The 23,025-nt window shown below is 27.6% G+C and overlaps 2 protein-coding genes across 2 annotated transcripts in view; both read left to right on the forward strand.

The window, feature by feature from the left end:
- The first annotated feature begins 438 nt into the window (after positions 1–438).
- LOC117172076 (transmembrane channel-like protein 3) lies at positions 439–17,173 on the forward strand. Its single transcript, XM_033359831.1, has 10 exons — positions 439–790; positions 3,491–3,604; positions 5,643–5,974; positions 8,600–8,751; positions 8,832–8,916; positions 8,989–9,137; positions 9,208–9,598; positions 12,204–12,889; positions 16,764–16,897; positions 16,966–17,173. The coding sequence occupies exons 1-10, from the start codon at positions 724–726 to the stop codon at positions 17,070–17,072; spliced, it is 2,217 nt and encodes a 738-aa protein (XP_033215722.1). The 5' UTR covers positions 439–723; the 3' UTR covers positions 17,073–17,173.
- Positions 17,174–20,402: 3,229 nt separating this feature from the next.
- The window catches only part of LOC117170971 (dynein heavy chain 3, axonemal), a 20,617-nt gene continuing 17,994 nt past the window's right edge, over positions 20,403–23,025 (forward strand). The window contains exons 1-3 of the mRNA XM_033358014.1: positions 20,403–20,915; positions 21,023–21,252; positions 21,331–21,600. Coding sequence (XP_033213905.1) covers positions 20,403–20,915; positions 21,023–21,252; positions 21,331–21,600 — 1,013 coding nt within the window. The remainder of the gene's footprint in view (positions 20,916–21,022; positions 21,253–21,330; positions 21,601–23,025) is intronic.

Here is a 23,025-nt window from a genome sequence, read left to right on the forward strand (position 1 = left end):
CAAACTTTTAAAGCTTTAATTTAAAAAGTTTAAAATTCAAAAGAGTTCGATCTTGAGTGATTTAATTTGCAGTTCAGTTTTTATAACTTGAAATCAAAAAATGGTTAGTTTCAAGAGTTCGAATCTATTAATTAAAATGACCGGGAAATTTTGTTTCTAAATTTGAAAAATCCTGGAAATGAGAGGGAATTTTTTCCTCGACTAAAACGACCACAGTAGATTTATAAAAAATTATTTATTACAAAAATACGAAATTAATTATAAACTTTCGGTTTAGCCGCAAAATATTTTAAAATACCAATATTTTATTTTTAAAATCCTGAAATAGGATCTATATTTGTATCAATCGCCAGTAAAGAAATTCCTTGCTTTACCGATTGAGACATCAATTTTCCAACGAAGTTCCAAAGTAATGATCCAGAGTGATCAAGAAATCGAAAATAGTCTGATAAAAAAATTGGAATTGACAAGGTCGTTCTGCAATACATGTGTGCAATAAACTAACGAAGTACCTATTAAATAAAAAAATAAATAGTCCGATAATTTCTAAGCGCTATGATAAGCTGGAAAGATCTGATAAATAAAAAGTTTAACCACATACTCATTCAGTTCTGAAAATTGATCCAGTATCAATTCTGACAGAATAGATTATTTGTTTACGTTGAAGAGATAGTGCACTACAATTGACTTTTTTGATAGTGCTTTAAAATTAAATTCCATAAAATGAGCAAATACAACAGATCTGATTTTAATGAAGAAGAGGAGGCTGAACATATTGAAATGAATTCAGGCAAGTATTTGATTGAGTAATTTTTCATCAATTGGTAATACTTATTGAAGAAACTAATTAATTCCCTAATGCGCATACCTCAGAATTTCTTTTATTGCACAGGCCTCAGGCTTACTACACTTTTGACACTAATTAACAATTTATTCGAGCGATGACACTATTTTGCTACTATTTCGAGAAAAGTTCCTCTAAAAGACATATTTACTCACAATTTAAGATAATCACAACATACCGGAAAATGGCCTCAATCGCTGATTAGGGACCGTGCATCATTTTTAATTAAAACCAGTTCTATTAAAACAAAAAGAAAGAATTTTCAAAACAAAAAAAAATTATTTTCTACCAGAAAAGACAAATTTTCAAGAAAATACATACATTTTTAACCAAATAGTTGGATTTTTAATCAAGAAGATTAATTTTCTACAAAAGAAGATGAAAATTCCTCGAAATACAAAAGCTATCTGTTGAATTTTTGAACAAAAAACATCACTTTTTAATCCAAAATGAAGTTGTTAAATTTTCATTTTAAGAAAGTCAATAAAAACGAATTTCAAACCGAATTTTGAATTATTCATTTATTCATTATTTCGAATTCATTTCGAATTTACAAACTAAAGATTATTTTCCTAAACAAAAACTTGCATCCTCAAATAAACCAGAATAATTTTAGACCAAGTAGTTGCATTTTTAACAACAACACAATATTTACAAAACAGACAATTTTCAACAAAATGTATACATTTTTAACCAAGTTGTGGAATTTTCAAACTTGAAGATAAATTTTCTACCTAAAATGACCAATTTTCTACCTAAAAAGACCAATTTTCAACAACTTACATACATTTTTAACTAAACAGTTTAAGCAGCGAATGCGATGTTAGTCGACATGTTATTTTATTAATTTTTAGCTTATATTTTTTTCGTCTCTTTTTTTAAAAAAAATTGTTGAATTTTTAATCTAACAAGGCTCAATTTTTAACCAGAAATGAAGTAGCTAAGTTTTTATTTGAGATAATTAGTTTTCAATTAAAAAACGTATTTTTGCAGCATAGTTTAATTTTGTATCGAATTGTTCAATTTTCAAGCCAAGAAAAGAAAACGAAAAAACTGATTTTCAACCAATTAGTTAAATTTTCAACAAAATAGTTAAATTTTCAGTTCAAAAAGTTAATTTTTGAACCAAAAAAAAACAATTGTCAAATAAAATTATAAATCTTAATTCATAAGATGGGTTTAAATTTAAACTTAAATCAAGCAGTTGCATTTTTGACCATAAAAATTAATTTTCTACTAAAAATGACGAATTTTCAATCAAATACTTCAATTTTCTATCAAATTGTAGAATTTTTTACCAGTTTTCAACCACTCGAATTCTAAAACAAAAAACATTAATTAAAAAAACACGAATTATTAACAAAATAAATTAATTTTTAACCAAGAACTTTTCAACAAAAAATGAATCCTTAATCAAAACAGAATATTTTTGGGTAAAAAAGTTATTAAAAAAGATGAACTTTTAACTAAACAATTACTTTTCAAGAAAACAGTTGAATTTTCTACGAAAAATTTAATTTTTTAAGAAGAAAATTAGAGACACAATATTAACAAGTAAATCTGTGCAAAACATTATTTTTGAACAAAAAGGCTGAAACATATTGTGAATCCAAAAATCAGTTGCTTTGAAAAAACATATTCATAAAGTTCAGTTTATGCGAAAATAATTGCATAGGACATTAAAATATGTTTACAAAAAACATTGTAATCGGCTCATTAGAGACAAATAAATAACAAAGGGAAAAAGAGGGAGAGAATTAGGAAAGAGACAACCAAGAAATCCTCACTCTCATTTCCTTCTTTCTCCGTCTTTTTTATACTACTGTGAGATAGATCTTGAAATCGTTCTCTTGAATTCGGATTTAATTGCCTTTTTTAGAGATTCAGTTTCTTGTTCAACAATCAAAGTTAATTTTCATCTAAAACAGATTAATTTTTAACCAGACAGTTGCATTTTTATCAGAAAATGTGACAGTTTTACCGAAAGAGACGATATTTGAAACCAAAAAGACAAATGTTGAAAAAAATAGATTAAATAAAAAAATCGTGTTAGTCAAGAAAGAAAGTTTCCAGCGAAAAATCAGAATTTTCAACCAAGAGTATGACTTTTTAATAAAATTGTTAAATTTTCAACAAAAAATTCAATTTTCGACCGAAAAAAATTTACTTTGAACCAAAAATAGTTCGATTTCCTCATTAGATTCAATTAATTAAATTATTGAGTTGAATTAATTGAACTAAATTATTTATTAAATTATAAAAAAATTAATTTAATTATAAATTAAAGAAAACCGAGGGAAAATTTGATGATCTATATGATGAAGAATAACATTTTAAATCAATATTGAACTAAATATTTAACACTTTTAAATTATTATATTGAAAAACTGCAACTTTTGCTATAAAGAAAGTCAATTTTACATTGCTGACTTTTTGATTTCTGACTATACACTTTTGAATTCGGACTAAACATAAGTTTAATACTTGAGCAATTTTACAACGCTATTTAAACACTATATACACTATTTTCATTTTTGATCTTTGAAGTGAGTCCAAGGCCTGATTATATAAAAATATTTAAATTCATGAACATGAAGGTCAAAAACACGAACAGCGATTCTTCGCTAACAACATTTTTATTTATAGCCCAGGATCAAGCTTCATCCACAGACACAGGAAAAAATATAAATTTTGAAAACCTGACTATACAACAAAGAATTTTTGCTCGTCATACCCGTCACTTGCCGTCCAGAAGAATTGGTAAAATTATTATAATTATTAGATTATTATCTTATTTATTTAATCCTGCAAAATATGACAAACCGAGTTATAAAATATAATTAAATCATATTTTTATGTTTAGTTATTTTAAAAACTGTAGCAGGTATTTTTAGATAAAATTTTAGATAAAAAGGGGATTTCATTTCTACCCTATCTAAGAAAATTCTGGAACGAAATTCTGGAAAAAGTCGCACTCGTTCTTGATTACCTGATTGGTGATTTAAAATTAAAAAAAAAATAATTTCCAGAAAATATTTTTAAACATTTTAAATGTTTTCCACAAATTTCGGAAAATAATTCAGCAAAGCAAAATTTTTCAATCTGGCAAGATCATAAAATTTCAGAAAAAAATCGAATAATTTTTAAAGATATTTAGAATTTTTGAAGCGATACAAAAATTTCAAAAGATTTTGAAACATAACAACAACAGATGTCAAAAATGCTAAAAAAAAATATGGAAGATTTTAAGCTGATGTTAGGAATAATTCGAGTCAGTTTAAAAGATATGGAGGAATTTTTCAAGTTTTGAATAGATTAAGAATATTTTCAAACTTTGAAAGATTTCTGAAAATCTATCAAATATTTTAACATTTTTTCCATGCTTAAAAAATCTTAATATATTTTTAATCGATTTAATTTTTTCTAAAACTTTGTAAATTTCTGTAAAATAAAAGATTCTTAGAAATTTTCAAGAGACTTTTTTAACATATTTGAAATCTTCAAAAATCTTAACCTTTCTGGAGAAGCTAAGGAAAATTCTATTTAAATAACCTAAAGCAAATAAATAAAGAATTTTCAAAAATAGTTGTTTCAAATTTTTTGTTTGTATTATAAATTTTTTCCCCTTTAAATTATAATTTTCCTGCATTTTTTTGTTGACTGAAAAATCTTTTTTGTTTGAAAATAGAAGAATTGTATTGAAAATTCGTTTGTTTGTTTCGAAAATTTATTGCTTTTGGTAAAAATCTTATCTTTTTTGATTAAAATTGCAATTATTTTGTTTGAAATTTAAAAGTATTTTGGGTTAGATTTCAAGCATTTTATTGAAAATTCGGCTCTGGATGAATTCACACCATTTCTAATTTAAAATTCATTATATTGTTTCAAAATTCATCTATTCAGTTGAAACTAAAACTATTTTGTCAAAAATTCGTCTTTTTGGGATAAAATTAATCTTTTTGGTTGAAAATTCATCTTTTTGGTTAAGAATTCGATTTTTGTAATTGGCTTTTTTAATGAATTTAACTGTTTAAAAAAAAATTAATGTTAGATAGAAGTATCAGCCATCACATTTTTCGTTGAGAATTCTTCTTGTTTGGTTAAAAATTCAATTATTTGGTTAAAAGCAGTAGAGTCTAGTTTAGTAGAAAATTAATCTTCTTGGTTCAAAATTCATTTTTTTTTTTGGCTGAAAATTTAAGCATTTGGTTAAAAAAAATCTATTTTATTAAAAATGCAATGTTGTTACTTGAAATATTAGAAATTTAAAGGATGTAAATTTGAATTTTCTATTAGTACCTACATGACATTCATTTTGAAGACTTTATTAATTTATCTATCGGGTTTAGTTTTTTGATTAAGTTGTTAGCGATTTCTTCGCTGTTGGCGATGTCCTTGAAATCCATAAAATTAGCAAATAAAGTGTTCAGGAAGGATTTGAAATTTGTATCATCAAAAAAAAAATCTCGTTCGAAGCTGATTATTTTCTAATTTTTGAAATCTATGTTTATGATTCTTTTTAAATGAATCGAAAACTTATAAAAGGGAGGAAAAGGGGAAAAGTAGGTCAAAATTCTCGATGCTATGTGTCTTACGGGATTTTTCCAATTTAAGGTGAGAAGACGGGACGGACTGATCCCTGCTAAACTATAATGAACGAAACAAAACATTTTTGGAATTAGATAACTATATATTCTCTTTGAGAAATTTAAATGTATTTAACGTGTATAGAAGGGCTATTTCTGTGATAAGCAAATTTTAATTAATATTTTTTAACTCAAATTGTATGGAATTGCAGTAACATTATCGGATAAAATCAGCGAAGAATCTTCTGATATTTCGCCAATGCTTCCCAATGCAACTTTAAGAATGCCGAGAACGTCAAATTTGCCTTTGGAAGATCATGCAGCCGTGATAGCAAATCACATCGAAAAAAATGACGTGCTTATGCAAAATAGCGAGCATTATGAGTTGCTTAGAACAAAAATTTTACGAGACATGCCACAATGTTTGACTGTGAAGAGGTCTGTAAAAGCTAAATTGTCTCACAGTGCTAGTCAAAAGTCAAAGATACGGACAGTCGGATATTGGAAACGTCTCAAATATAGAACCAGTATGGGTCTAAAGAAGGTAAAAATATTTTACAATCTTCAAATTATCTGTGACTTATTCAATAATTGATAAAAAAAATCAATATACTTTATAGTAAATATTAAAAAGAAAGTTACATACAAGCGGTATTTTCTTCTTGATTATATTTATGATCTTCGAATTTAATTAATATGAAACGCAAAAACTCCCCTATAAAGATGTGTTAAAAAATGATGCCTACAATTTTGTTCAAAGATTTTTTGTTTATTTAATATATTTATCTAAAATCACGCCTAAAATACACGGTAAATTTTACCTAATTTTTTTTCTGAATTTTTTTATTGCTTATACCTCACTGCTATCCCATAAATATTTTAAGTCAAGAATGAAAAAAACCGATCGGGTCCTTTTTTGAAAAAAGTGCATTATTGTATTTATTAATTTAAAATGTAGAAAGTTGTCAAGAATGTTCTTTAAATTGTGTCATTATTTAAACTAATGCAGGAGGGCAGGGATATTCAATTTCATATTATCGCACTGCCAAAAATATGTTAAATTTTGATAATAGATTTAATTAATTCGAATTACAAACTTGTTTCTTAAAACAAACAAATTTTCTTTATGGTTGCACACAATTTTACCGTGATTCACACCAATCACCAGTTTGAAGAAAAAAATTTAATATTTGTATTACTGCTCACTTTTCCTTGCGTAGTTCAGAATTTTACAAAAATAACATTATTGTCAACTGAAAAATTCAAAGTATGTGTCTTGATAACATTCTCCTTTTTCTTACCAAATAGTAGAATTTTCAACTAATAAATATAAATTTTGTGTCAAAAATGGCATAGTTCAATTTTTAACCAAAAATGAAATAGATGAATTTTCAACAAAAATTATGAGTTTTCAAATAAGAAGATTAAGTTTCCACTAGACAAACGAATTTTCAATAAAATACATAAATTTTCAAATAAATATTTGAAGCTCGAACTGAAAAAGGTAAATTTTCTACTAAATGTTAACGAATTGTCAACAAAATTGTTAAATTTTGAACTAAAAAAATTAATCTTCAAGCAAAAATGGAATAGTGAAATTTTTAGATAAAAAAATTGAATTACAATATATACGATTTACAACAAAAGAAGTGAATTTTTAACTAGAAAAGAAAACATTTTCAACCAAACATGGAAAAATCAAATTTCCTGTTAAAAAAGTTAATTTTCAATCAAAAAAATTACTTTTGAACAAAGTAGTATAACTTTGAACCAAAAATTTTTAGCCAAAAACAATGAATTTTAAAACAAGAAAATGAATTTTATATAAAAAAGTCGAGTTTTCAAATAAAAAATTAATTTTTAACAAACAATATTTTTAACAAAGTAAATAGTCAAAATTTTAACCAAAAAAATTAATTTTTATAAAAAATAAATGAATTTTCTAACAGGAAGTAAAATTTTCTAAAAAAAAGTACATTTTTAAAAACATGGGTGAACTTGTAATTAAAACGATCAATTTTTAAGAAAAGAAAAACGAATTTTTAGAAAATTAGATAATTTTTTAACCGAAAATGATTTTTCAACGAGAATAATTAATTTTTAAGCATTAAGATTAACTTTAAACTAAAAGAGACGAATTTTCAATAAAAAACATGAATTTTCATCCAAATGGTTCACATTTTTTAACTACAAGACGCGAATTCTTAACCAAAAACGGACAAGTTAAATTTTCAGTTAACCAATTTAAAAAAACAAGATTTTCATCAAAATGGTTCATTTTCAACGAAAGATATGAATCTTCAACAAGCAACGAAAAATGTAACAGTTAATATTTCAACCAAAAAATATTTTAAATTTTAACATTTTAATCAAAAACAGTTGAAGTAAAAAAAGAGGAGACGAATTTTCTCCAAAAGCGCTGGTTTTTTAATTTTAAAATATGGTTATTTTTAGTTTTCGCTACAAGAAAATAGAAAACTTTTGAAAAAAATGTACTTTGAAACGTTATTTCATTAAAAAATAATGTTTGTAAAATTCAGAACTACGAATAATCTATAAACTTTGATGAATAATTAGTATAAAACAGCTATTTTTTATACATTAAATTGGAATTTTCTCAGGACTCGGATCCGAACAGATCGCGCACTCTGGTAGGTGGTATACTCCCCCATTCAGTTTCAAGTGACATACGAAATATAACATACTTTAAAAACTGTTCTTCATTTCGAAACAGTTACATCCATGAATCAAAATTTTTTTAAATGACCCTATTGATTATATTAATTTTTATCTTCAAATGTTCGTGGAATAGCTAAGAACCATATTTAGTAAAAAAAAACAAAGAAAACAGAATATTAAGTAGTATTTATTACATATTTTAAGGGAATTTTAGCATTTCAAAATTAGGCCAAAAGGTCAGATTTTCTCATAAAAAATAAAAAATGTAGTAAACAAAAATGTAAGCAACCATGACCAAATATTTTTAGTAAAATATTTGCGTTCCATATTAATTAAATACTAAAATCATCTTTTTCTAAAAAGAGCCTCAATGATTATTGTAATGTTCATCTTGATATATTAGTGGGATGGCAGACAATCATAATCAACACAAAATGGTTTTAAAGTTAAAAAAAAATATATATGTTTTTAATTTGTGGTTTTTTTCCAGTTCAACACCACGCTGCACGAAGTATCTTCGACAATGGAGCTTTGGTACCACGCAATAAAGTCGATAGAAGGTCACTTTGGAAGTGGAATCGCGACATATTTTAAGTTCCTGCGATGGCTGTTTATAGTTAATACAATTAGTTGTCTACTAAGGTAAATTAATCTGCATATATTCCCTATAAATTAATATCGATACAGAAGTTAAATCTTTAAACTAACTTTCTCTTTTCTAGCATATTTTTTATAATTATACCACAGTCATTAATTAGCACAAGTTTAGAAAATTCGTTTCGATTCGAGGATCTGTTACTTGGAAATGTGAGTAACAATTTCTGAAAATAAAATTAAAATTCTTTAATTATGCAGGGTAACTCAACATTTTATTTTTAGGGATTTCTGACGAATTCTACGATGTATTACGGATTTTATTCGAACAAAAGTGTGGAAATGATTCCCTCCAATGTCTATGATATTCCGTCCGCCTATTTTATGACTTTAAGTTTCTGTTATTTATTCACTTTTGTCCTCCTTTGTTGCAAGTGAGATAAAATAGTGTTTATTCTTTTTTATTGTTTTTTCCTGATTTTTAACTAATTTATTTCTTTTAAGGGTGGCTCGTTCCTACAGAAAGTGTTTCATCGAAACATCAGGAGGCGTTTACAATCAATACGCCACGAAAATTTTTTGTGGATGGGATTTTGGAATTTCATCCTGCAAGGCTGCAAAATTGTGTTCTGCATCTATCTACCGAGAACTGAAAGAACTTCTTGGGGAAGGAGAGAGCGACCTTGATTCATCTTGTCTCATGAAATTTTTTACGTTTGCTATTCAGATTCTCATGACGATTTTCGTTCTCGCAATGATGGTTGCAACCGGAGGGTTATTATGGCTTTTACTAAATCAGCATCAAGCAGACGTCACGAATGTTTGGTCTGTTTTAATGGTACCATTAATCGTCACCGGAATCATGAATGTTTTTCCGTCCCTTATTTCTTGGCTCGTAAGTTGAATTGTTTAAAAATTGTGATACAGTGCTCGGATCAACTAGAAGGCTAAAAAAAGCCGCATTAGTCGCATGAAATGGCAAAAAAGTCGCACTGGAATTTCAAGAAAAATTCCACAAAAATATCACATTAAATTTGTAAAAATAATATGAAGAGAGCAGTATCAGATTCTGAATTAATGAAATAATAACTTTTTTGTTTATGAATATGGATTATATCATTCGTATTGATTTTTAAATATTCATTGCACAATCAAAATAAACTTTAAAGTTCTTCTTTAAAGTTCTTTTAAATAAAATTATTATAGATGAAATATTAATTTCAGCATGAAAGATTTGAAATTTCTAAGATTTCAAGTCGACACACATTGTATTTTCGACGAAATAGTTGGATTTGCAATTAAAAAAGACGAATTTTCAACCCAAAGATGAATATTTAACAACAGATTTCAGTCTTCAGGTTAAAATGTCAATTGGTTTATAAAACAGTTGACTTTCAAATCCGAAAGATTAATTTTCATTCAAATGGTCGAATTAAAAACAAAATAACAAACTTGAACCAAATAGTTGAATGTTCAAGCCACAAAGATGAATTTTTTTAATCACAATTCTATTTTTAACATAGGAGAATATTATTAACGAAGAAATATGAATTTTTAATTAATTAAATTTTAAAAAAAATCGAACAAATAGTTGCATTTACAACCAAATAGTTGAACTTTCAATAAAAAGAGAAAAAATTTTATTTAAATGGTTGAATTTTTAACCTAATAGTTTAATTTTTAAGGCAAGAAGACTAAGTCTTTAGAATATAGTTGATTTTTAACTAGAAAAGTAAATTTTCAACCAAGAAAGATGAATTTTCATTCTATAGGAACGAGTTTTCTATCAAAAAAGTGAATTTTCAAGAAAACAGTTGAATTTTCAAGCTAATAGTGTAATTTTCCAGCAACGAAAAAAAAAATATTGTTAGAATTCAGTTGAATGCTGAAGCCCGAAAAATAAAATTTTCAGCAAATAGATCGTTTTTGACCAGGAAATATGAATATTCAAGCGAAAAAGGCCAATTTTGTTAAAGAAAGTTGAATTTTCAACATAAAAGATCATTTTTACCTAAAAAAGATGAATTTTCAACAAAAATAGCTGAATTAGAAAAAAATGTCAACGAAATATTAGAACTTTCGATTAAAAGAAACGAATTTTTAACAAAATAGTTGCATTTTTAAGACAAAAAGATTCATTTTTTATAATACAGTTGATTTTTTAACAAAAAAGTTAATTTTCAACCAAAAGAGATGCATTTTCAACCCAAACGATCACTTTTCCACCATAAAAGATGATTTCTTAATCTGTAAGGACGGAATTTCTGCTTAAAAGACGAATATTCAACAAAAAAGTTGCATTTTAGACCAAATAGTATAATTTTCAAGCTAAAAAAAGATATTTTTCGAAGTCGGTTGAATTATTAGCCTGAAATGTTGAATTATTAACAAATAGATCATTTTTAAACAAAAAGGTGAATTTTTAACTAAATACTTGAATCCCCCCCCCCCCCCTTCAAATTTAATTTGTACTGAAACAGCTTTTACAACCAAATAGTTTGACTTCAAATTTTCTACGATTAGACAGGTATTTTCAATCCAAAAGCCTGAATATTTTAAACAAAAAGGCGATTAAAAAAAATCGAATTTCTGAATAAAAAAATGACAAAACAATTAAATTTTTAACTAAAAAGAATGAACTTTCGCATTTAAGTGCAAAAAAGTAGAAGAGGCAGTTTTTTGAAAAAAGGAGGGAAAATATGAATTTTGGAAAAAAGAGAAATAGGAGAAAGGGGTATGAAGTCTGTAATTTAATTTGAAATTAATCAATTTTGAACTTTCTCGACTTTAACATGTCCAACTTTTGAGGCTTGTAATTTAAAAACATTAAAACTTTTATTAGGAACCCATGCAATTAGAAGTTATTCAATTATAAACGCTATTAATTTCAACATTTCTGAGCGCAAAAGCTTTGATGAGAAATTATTCAATTTGTAATGTTTTCAATTGAAATGGTTCAATTTTTTCTAGTTTCGAATTTCTAAGGCATTGTTTAGAGAAAAAAGTTCGATTAGTCGTATTTTTCTTCAAAAAGTTTCAAAAAGTCGTATTTTATCAAAGAAGTTGAAAAAGACGCACGATCCGAGCCCTGTGATAAATTAAATAGAATACCGTGGCGAAAGTTCTGGATATGAATTAATTATGAACAAATCCGAATTATTCCAAATTCTGTAGCGGAATCAATCCGAACCAGTCCTAAAAAAGTTTTCAATTTCGTTCAATGCAAGTCAATAAAAAATTAATTCGACTCAATGCGAATCAGTATGAATCAGTCCAAATTCGCATTGATATAAAATGGATTTTCAATCCAAGTTCGGACTCATTCGGTTTAAAAATTTGGTTTTGATTGATTCGAATTGACTCGGAGTGACTCTGATTAATTTTCAACGGATTTGCATCCAACGAGATTTAAAACTTCTGGATTGATTCTGACACAGATTTTGGAATCTTATACCAAATTTTATCAAATAAATTTTAAAAACGATCTTTTCTAATTTTAGGTGAGATTTGAAAAGTATAGCAATGGTCGGACAGCTTTGCACGTGACAGTAATTAGAATGTATACAATGGCACTCGTCGTGATTGGCACCCTTTTGGGTTTTTGGCTAACTCGAGGAAATCTCGATTGTTGGCAAACACAACTGGCCCAAGATATTTATAGACTGATCCTTCTCGATTTTATTATATCAATAGTAGGGACATTTTTAGTTCAAATTACACGTTCTCAACTCCAGGCTAGACTGTGGAAAAGAATTGGTTCTGCAAAGTTCGACATAGCGCGGAACACGATGCACTTAATTTATAATCAAACGCTCTTCTGGGTGGCGTTTTACTTCAGTCCGATGATGTCGATTGTCATTGTTGTTAAGATGATGCTGACCTTTTATATAAAGAAATTTGGACTTCTCACGTTTTGTGAACCGCCTTCGAAACCTTGGAGAGCTGCTCAAACTCAAACTCTATTTTTGGCACTAGCTCTTCTCGGAATGGTTGGAGCTTTAATTGTTTTGGGATTTGTTATAGTGTATAAAGAAACCGGAGATTGTGGGCCTTTTACAGCGCATAATTTTACTTGGGAGGTTATTGCTGAAGAGGTTTTATTGGTGAAGAGAAACAGTGTGGTTTGGACGATTTGTGATCAGCTGTTCAATCCTGCATCGACGATTTTTCTTCTATTAATTATGAGGTAATTTTAGTCTTAAACTTGAAGGAATTTACATGAGAATAAAATAAAGTTTAAAATCTTATTTGCTGTCCAATAATCAAGTTAATGTGCAGAATTCCTCAAAGTAAACCCAGGAATCCTACTACCAAATTTGGACATTTAGGGAAAAAAGGAGAAGGCAACCCACCAAATCCCCTTCCTTCTCTTTTTTATTTCATTTATCTTTTTTATTTTTATTATTATCAAATCACAATAAAAAAGCATTCGTAGAAAATAATGATCAGCGTTTCGACAGTCAGACAGCACTTCTATCAAGACAAGAAAAATTTGAGCATAATTTTTCTTTCCTCTTTTTTTATTTTTGTCCAAAAAAAAATCTTTTATTTTCTAGAAAAAATTTTATCTTTTTTCAAGTCGTAATAGGAACATTTTATGGCGGTTCTCCAAATTTGGTGGTTGGATTCTTGGTTTTATTTGCAGGAATTCTGCACATTAATTTTAGTATTATTGTCTCTTTTAAGCAAGTCTTGCCTTTTTTTGAAATAACCGGGATGGGCCCGTTCAAAAATTACGTCACGCTATTTTGATAACTTTTCCACCCTTTCCCAGCTTTGATAACACAAAGGGTTCCGTCAAAAATATAAATACCTCCCTTACACCCTTTTGGGTCAACACTTTCTTTTCAATTTCATTTGACAAATGCCTACAATAAGACGCAAAAAATACAAATATAATATTTTAACAGACTTCACAGCCCAAAATTCTTTCAAAACAAGAGAAATAGGGTGATTTTCAACGAAAATAGGGAACAAGAGAGGAATAAATTATTTTCAATAAAATTAATGTATAGGTACCATATTCAATTCAATATGAAACGCTTCCAATTTCAAATCGAAATATATAGCATTTTCAGCAAAATAGTTTAATTTTCAACCTAAAAAGAATCATCTTCTACCACAAGTGATGAATTTTCCAATGAAATAGTTCATTTTTCGTGCTCAAAATAGAATATTTTAGAAAAAGAGATGTCTTTGAAACACGAAAAGTTTAATTTTTAACCAAAAAGGTGAATTTTCAACCAAACAGTCGAATTTCAAATAAAAGGGAATAATCTTCAACCACAAACAGTTGCATTTAAAAAAATTCAATCTTCAAGCTAAAAAGACGAATTTTTTTAGAACAATGTTGAATTTTGAACCATTAATTTTTCATCAAGAAAAGTTGATTTTAAGTAAATACTTAAATCCTCACTTAAAACATATTATTTTTGGACAACAAAGTTACTAAAAAATTTAATTTCTACTAAAAGATATGAATTTTCGAGCCAAGAAGGCAAATTCTCTATAAAAAGTTGAAATTTTCACCCAAAAATACGAATTTTCAACCAAAAAATTAATTTTCAACCAAATAGTGGAAGTTTCTACCAAAATGGTAGAATTTGTAATACAAAAAGACGAATTTTCAACAAAACAGTTTAATTTTTAAGCAAACCGTTGAATTCAAAAATAAAAAAGATGAATTTTTAACCAAGAAATTCTGTACCAAAAAAGATGATTTTACAAAAATGATTGAATCCTTAATCAAGACAGATAATTTTTTGACCAAAAAGTTACGATAAAAGATCAAATTTCTACCAAAAATATGAGGTTTCAACCAAAGAGTTAATTTTCAACCAAATAATCAAACTTTCTACCGAAATAATAGAATTAAATTTTTAAGCTAACAGTTGAATTCAAAAATAAAAAAGATCTATTTTTAACCAAAAAAACACGATTTTCAACAACATAGATTAATTTTTAACCAAGAACTTCTCTACCCAAAAAAGACGAATTTTCAATCCAGAGGGACGAATTTGTTATTCAAAAAGACGAATTTTCAACTAACCAGTTTAATTAAAAAAGAAGAGGATTACTGTCACAAAATAGTTGTATTTTCAAGAAATTACTAAAATATTCAACAACTTAGTTCAAATCTTATCCATATAATAGAATTTTCAACTTACAAAGATAAATTATCAATCAAATTAACCAAAAACAGTTGCATTGTCAACAAAAAAGGTAAGTTTCAACTAAGAAAGATGAATTTTCTACCAAAAGAGATAAATTTGAAACCAAAAACGGCACATTTTCAACAAAAGAAATGAGTTTTTAAAAAACAACAAAATTAATTTTTTTTAAACAATATAATATGAAGTTGATATTTTCACCAAGACAATTAGTTTTTTACCAAAAAGACGAATTTGCAACGTAGTACATGAATTTTTTATTATATAATACATAAATTTCAAAGCCAATAAATCTTTGACAAAGTAGTTGAAATTTCAACCCATTCGTTTAAGCTTTAATTAACAAGATTAATTTTTTTGCAAAAAATACGAATTTACAAGAAAATACATCAATTCTTAATTTAAAACACTTAAATTTTCTACCAAAAATGTAATTATTCATTTTTCAGTTAAAAAGGTAATTTAAAAAAAAACTATTTTTCATCAAAACATTTAAATCTTCAATGAATAAAATGAATGTTTAACAAAGAAGTTCAAATTTCAACTAAGTACTTGAATTTTCTACCAAAAAAGAAGATGAATTCTGATTGAAAAATTTGATAGTTGAATATTTAACTAAAATGATCAATTTTTCATTAAAAATCTGCCCGCTTCGCGGGCACATTCTCGTCGCACGCTGCGCGCGCGGCTCACAAGTTTGAGCGCGCCTAGGGCTCGCGACGGTTGAATCTCGCACTTCGCGCTCGGATATTTATTCTTTGCATTTGGAATGCTTGAGAAAAACTTTATCAAAAGGATCTCTTTTAGATGGCAGTATTTATATGCGTCTTCATATTCTGAATTGTCTACTTAATTAAGTATAGTCAAAGATTAAGTTTCTCAAATCTCTGTAGGCTTTGAGGTACACATTCTCATCGTGACACTCGCGCTCCGCACTCGATTTCAGACAGACATTTGTAAACAGGTTTTGTTGGATCTTTTTTCTCGTAACTTTCGTCGTTTTTCCACACATTTTTTTTTATTTTACGTACATAGAATAGAATTTTCAAATTCAGAAAAAAGTGGTCTCAAAAATTATCAAAGTGCGCTCACTTTTTCAATTTTTATCAAAAATGGCTGGTTAACGATCTCGTCCTTTCTTTTAGGACCTAGAAAAAGTGTGCTAAAGATGTATTTGATTCGTTCATTTTTTCGAGAGTTATCGTGTTTACGGACGGACGGCCGGACAGACAGACAGACGCCATCGTGAAAACCTGATTTTCGGATTCAGGGGGTCTCGAAACGTGGAGATCCGTTGAAAAAGTGTGATGTCAAATTTCCGACAATCCTAATACTTTCTCAATCATAAATGATGAGAATGTAAAAATGGAATAGTGAAAGAAATGTTCAGTTAACAAAATTAATTCTCAAACAAAAAAGAAAGAATTTTGAACAAAATAGTTAAATCTTCAAACAACAAAAGACTTTTTGACAAAGTAGTTCAACTTTCAACCAAGTGGTTGAATTTGTAACCAAAAAGATGAATTCTCATAGAAAAATTTAATAGTTCGCATTTAAGCGAAAAAAAAACGAGAAAAAAGGGGAAGTTTCTGGGAAAAAGAGAAATTATTTTAAAAATGAGAAAAAAGGAAAATAGGGAAAACAATGTAGAGTCTGTATTTCGATACTTTTCTTTGAGAATAAAATTACTAATTTTCGTTTTTAAAGGATTTCAAACAAATGTTATTCACCTCAAATCCCGTTACCCCCTGTCAGTGTGACGTAGTTCTTTAACGCCCCCTATCGCCCTATCAAGTTGTGATAGTTTACCAATGATCCCTGCTTTTTAAATTTTAATTACAATATACAAATCTGTTTTCTTTAATTGTTAATGTGAATATTATTTTACAGTATGTCAGTTTATTACCTTCGAGCGAAAGCTATAGCTAGTAAAGAAATGGTACAAGTTTTACGAGAAATGTTGATCCTACAATCACGAGATAAGGAATTTTTGCTCAAAGGATTCACCCAATTGAGCAACAAAGGTCATAATCATTTCTAAACCGATTTAGGATCGACGTGATTAATATCTAATAGTCTTTTTTGTTTTTAGGTAACTCGTTTCGAAAAAATTTCAATCCACAGAATGAAGAATTTCCTATCGAAAGCAGCTACCTTTGCTCAAAAGATGTCCCTGGTCCATCGACCGTCTTATATTAATGATTAAAAAAGATAATTTTATTCAAGGAAAGTATTACGACTTTGAGACTATTTTTTACGACCTGTTTTTTAAATAAATAAAAGCAATCACAAGGACTGAAAATACAGATTTTATTATTTCAAATAAGTAGTTTCATAGACCTATAATTGACTTTTTGTTTAGCTTCCACAGCTTATTACTCACAAGAAAAAAAAAATTAAGTGACAAGTAGTTTGATAAATAATTTTTTTTGCATTTTTATTATTTTTTTCTACTTACTGAATTTGTCTTCACAATTCAATTAAAAACTTTATCATTCAATTAGCCTTTTAATCAAATTAATCGTGATTCTACGTTTTTGCGTGAAAAATGCTGCGAAATTCTAATTTACACTTCCGTTCCTTATTACTTTTTATTTTCCTTTATATTATCCCAGCTGCTTATGGAGTAATCGATAAAGCTCGGAATATAAACTTTGAGTTTCTTAATATTAGGACAGTTCTATTTTTAATGTATATAAAAATGTTCAAGCTTTACAAATTAAACAGTTACATACTTGAAGCTATTATTATTCAAACAATAGAAATTTAAAGTTTCAAAATCGAACTTTTAAAGATACAAAAAATAAGTTGGAGGCATTCTTTAAAATATTCAAATTTCAAGCGCTTGAAAGATTAATATTACATGAATATTTAATATTCAAAATTTTATAATTCAGAGTAGCCATTTAAATTGAGGAACAGAATTCCCGGTTCTATCCTGGTTCGCAAAAAATGTTCAATGTCATTGGAATAATTATATTCGAACTCTTATAGCTGAAAATTTTAGCATTTGAAGTAATAGAAACTGAATTTCAAATTAAAACATTCAAAACTGATAAATTTCCAATTAAGACAATTTTAATTTAATCGCTCAATAATCAACAAAATTTACTTCATTTCAATTTTCAAAAGTTAAAAATGAAAGAAACGATATAATTATATAATTTTACATGCGAATTTTATAAAGAAAAATTTAAATACATAACATTTTTTTTAAATTACATTTTTCATAAACGGGTGGTTATTGGAAAATGTTTGGCAAATTAATAGTCATGCATTAAAGTCTCAGCAGGAAATATATCAGATTTAAACAAAATTTCAACCCTGCTCATTTCGTTCTGAGCCTTTAAAATTACATTTTAATATTCTTTTAATGGAAAATGTACGCTTGAAAATGAAGACCCTAACTGGAAAATTTTTAAAGTAAAATATTTTAGCATTACGCATTGTAAACGGTATGATTTCGGAACTAAAAAGTCAACAATTAAATTTAAAATTCAAATATAATTTGAAATCAAAGCTATTTGAAATTCGAGGTCAAAAAATAAATTCACTGGCATTTCCCGGGGTTTTCCGATCTCAACAAATACCTGGTCATTGAAAAATTTACGAATTACATAAATAGCAACGTAACAATTCAGACAATTTAAGACTTGAATTTAATTATTTTCCATTTTCGCTGTTAGAAATTTAAATTAAATGATAATGTTTGGAGAGACTCTATGGTTGCCTTGACGATGAAATTACTGATAAAACTACATGATCAAGTTAACCTGAGTTAACCCCTCTTCACTTTGACAGGTTTATCGCACAATGTTTACGTTATTTTTCTAATTTATACATGATTCGTTTATAAACTGTGAAATTTGGACTATCTCAACAATACTCTAATAAAGACAAAAATGAAGACTTTTCATAAAGGGAAACTTTATAAAAAATAATAACTGTCTGTTACAATTCCACGTGGTTAGTCTTTTTATATTCTAACATTCATACATTCTTAATTATCGATCAACATAATGTCAAGTATTAGTTTATAAACAGAAATTTTATCATCAGCTTTATCAATTTCTCTCCACAACTATTGTTAAAATTTGAAGAAATATTTGTTACCTAGAAAACGTGAGAAAACTCGAATTGTCAGGGTAGCTTTATATTACTGTATTTAATTATTTTGTTGAAATTTTGTGTTTTTTTCTTAGATTTAAATTAATTTTTTTAACTGAACAATCATTTATTCTATTTTTTGTTCATGATTGATTCAGATTGGATCATCTTTGGAATTAAAATTTAATTACATTATTAAAATTTAATTTTTTTTGTTTGAAGATTCATCATTTTATTTTAAAGTTCATCCCTTTGGCTAAAAAATAAGCTATTTTCTGCATTTTTTTAAATTAATGTTTTTTAACTGAAACGTAACTATTCCAGTTGAAGTTTCATCATTTTAGTTGAAAATTCATCACTTTGGTTGATGTTTTTGTGAATAACAATACTTCGTCCCTTCCTTTTTTGGTTGAAGACTAATCTTTCGTAGTAAAAAATTTAACATTTTGGTTGAAAAACTGTTTTTTTTTTACTTAAAAATGAAACTCTTAGTTTGAAAATTAATTTTTGTTATTGAAAACTCAAGTATTCCACTTTAATATTCATCATTTTAGTTGAAAATGTATTTTTTTGGTTGAAAATAAAAATATTTGTTTTAAAGTTAAACTCTTTTGTTGAAAATTCATCTTTTTTGGTTTAAAATTGATATATTCTAGTTTAATATTAATCATATAATTTTAGAATTCATCTCCTTGGTAGAAAATTGATGTTTTTTAGTTAAAAAATTCAACTATTTGGAGTAATCCAAACTCAGGAATTCATAAATGTTTTTTTGAGAAACCGTCGTTTTTTGTAGAAAATTTGTTGTTGTTGAAAATTGAGCTATTTCATTGTAAATTAATATATCTTGTTGAAATTGAAATATTTTTACTTGTAAAGTAACGAGTTTGAAACGGTTTAAATTTAATTTAATATATTTCCCATATTAATTTTCCCTAAATATGCTTTTAATTCTTAGTACAAGAATAAAAAATAAAAATTGGTTTGAATTAATATTCGAATTTGTGAACTTTCGAGACAAATTCAAGATCAATGTTTAAGATCAATCAACGTTTTTAGTATTATTTAATTAATGGATGGTGCTAATGTATTGAAGAATATCGTTTAATATAATTTGTCAAAGCTGTCTAAATTAAATATATCAATTGAATCGCCAGAAATTAAAAAAAAAACATTATTTGTAATAAACTCGCGAAACTGTATAAATATTCCGAGTCTATTGTTTAAAAAAATAGAAAATATTTCAATGCCGCCATACTCCTAAAAATTGTACCCGGGAAAAGCTAGCGATACCTGAAAAAAACCTAGAATTGTCAGGGATTTTTTTTCAGGATTTGAGTAGACACCCGAATATATTATTTGCTGTTAAAGGTTTTGGGTCGATTTTCATTATATTTTATTAAATTAAATTCAAATAGAAAAATGGAAAAAAAGTGCATCAATAACCAGAGAATTCCATGGATGCCAATTGCTGGGAAAGATGATTCAATTCCTTCTCATCAAGTCGAACAAGCACTACGATATGCTCAGCTTCCCACTTTATTACAAAATCAATCCTGGACAAAATCAGTTCCTTATAAGCATTGGTACAATTATGTTAAACCAATGGAAAGCATTGGCAACAATTTTACACCAACAAGTTACAAATACTCCATGAAATGTCTAACTCGAAGAAGAGAATCTTCAGTTCGATGGCACCCTTTTGATTCAGAAGGAAAACTAATATTTCCACCTATTCAGTGCATCAGAGAGCATCAAGAAGAAATTAAACAAAAATCAGCAGAAAGATTAAAGAATCTTAAACTCAAGCAGGATAATATAATAACTTTGCACGAACTAGCAAAGGATAAACCACACACGAAGATAAAAAGAAAAACTGGGAGAAAATTTAAAGAAAAAAGCAGTAGTGAAGAATCGAGAGTTATTGAAGAAGAGGTGAATGGATGACGAAAATTTATTTTTTTCGTGTTTATGAAATTTAGGTAAGATCCTTTTTTATAGGGAAATTCCATTTATTGCTTACTATTAACCAAATATTTTAGATTTTACGAAAAAGGGAAGCTGAAGTTCCCAGGGATATTGAAGACCAATTGGAAGAATTGCATTCTATTGTGAAAAGAGAGCAGGAGGGAAAAGTTCGAGATGAGGATGTCTGCAGACTATTTTATTTAAGATATTGTTGTATAGATGACTCACAGTTGGAACCTTATGATTATTCTAATATCAGGGAGGCTCGAAAGAGAATTATTGGACGATTACGAAAGCGAGCTGAGTAAGGCCAACATTATTAGTACATTTAGATTATTTTCATATTCTTTACAATAATATTTGTCCACTTTTTCATTTTTAGTTTTCTCACGAGAACATCGGGATTAGAACCAGAAATTATCAAAGATTACAAAGAAAGTCTACGTTGTGCGATAGTCGACTTTATATTACAAGATCCGAACGAAAGAAAACGTTTGCTCATCGAAACTCTGCCTCTTGAATATCCAGTTTTAAATGTAAGGGCACCTGTTCCATGGCATCAAGGAAAAGTAATGGCTGAGCATTTGCTCGAACACAATCTCTTTATTGGAAATAAAATCCTTATACATATTCGAGATTTATGGAACCAAAAGTAAGTTTTTAATACTATTATTTCTATTCCCCAGAGTGGCCGCAAAATTTCACTTTCGATGTTTCCTAACTTTTCCCTGACCATTAATATTTAAAGACTGAATTTCTAACCTTGTTACATTATGAATATAGAATCTTTTCTAAATGGAATAAAAGCAAATTTAAATTGATAAATTTTTAATGTATTACTCTTAGGGCTGCCACAGCTTAATTTACTTTAAAAAGTGACTAAAAGTGACTAATGTGCATCAATAATCTGACTAATGTTCTTTTGAATGCAAAATAATTCGATGAAATTTATAGGAATTCTAGGTGAATTTGAAAAATTCAAGATAAATTCACGAGACTTCATAACAATAATTGTTTGAATTATTCAACTTAAATTCAATGGAATGCAAATGAGTTGGCAAAAAATTAAAAATAGGTATTGATTTCAGTAAAATTGCGGAGAAAATTGAAGTGAGAAGAATTCGAAGAAACTCATAAAAATGAATGGCCAATTTTAAAAAATCAAGTGAATTAAATACAATTCAAAAATATTTTAAAAAAATCATTTAATTCAGTAAGTTTGAAGTGAGTTTAGACAATTAAAAAAAAATTCAAATACATTTGTTCATATTCCTAAGAATTCAAGGTGAGTTGAAAAGACTTCAAGGTGAATTGAAATAAAAATTAAGAAAAATCCATACATTTGAGTAGCATTGAGTAAATTCAAAAGATTCAGGAAAATATTAAAGAATTTAAAGGAATTCGACATAAATTAATAAGAATTTAGGATGAATTTCCAATTAATTCAAATAAATTGCAACAAATATTTCAAAATCTCTAAAAATCTTTGAAATCTGCTACTTCCTGAGAGTAAATTCTTTGAAATCCATTCAAATTTTATAAAATCCTTTGGTATATTCGAAAGTCATGGAATTCCTACAATTTTTCTGAATTTTGGTAAAGAAACTCTTTAAATTCATTAATACATGATCAATCCTGCGAAATTACATTATTATTATTATTATTATTATTATTATTATTATTATTACACCATTAAGCCATTTCCCTTTCGGGGTAGGCGTGACTCACTCGGTAGGGGAAAGGAGTAGTGTGTGGAAGGGATACAGATTTTTCAGATTGATCCAGAATTCTCGTGCTATTTAAGTAAATAACACGTTCGTTCCGCAACACTGCTCCGACCCAGGTTGCTGATCAATCTCTCTAGCAATCACCCCAAACGAAGAACCTCACGAAGTCCTTATGTAAGGTTCCCCACTTGGGTCCATTAGTAGCCAAGGTCTTTTGTTTCAGGCGTCATTCACTCTACCAAGGTATCCGAACTTATCAACTTGTTCAATTCTCTCATGATTTAATAAAATATTGCATAGTGTTTTCTCACTCTTTCCTTCGAACACCATAGTTTTTGTTTTATTTGCGT

Source organism: Belonocnema kinseyi, chromosome 4 (assembly GCF_010883055.1).
Source record: "Belonocnema kinseyi isolate 2016_QV_RU_SX_M_011 chromosome 4, B_treatae_v1, whole genome shotgun sequence".
Taxonomy (NCBI): Eukaryota; Metazoa; Arthropoda; class Insecta; order Hymenoptera; family Cynipidae; genus Belonocnema; species Belonocnema kinseyi.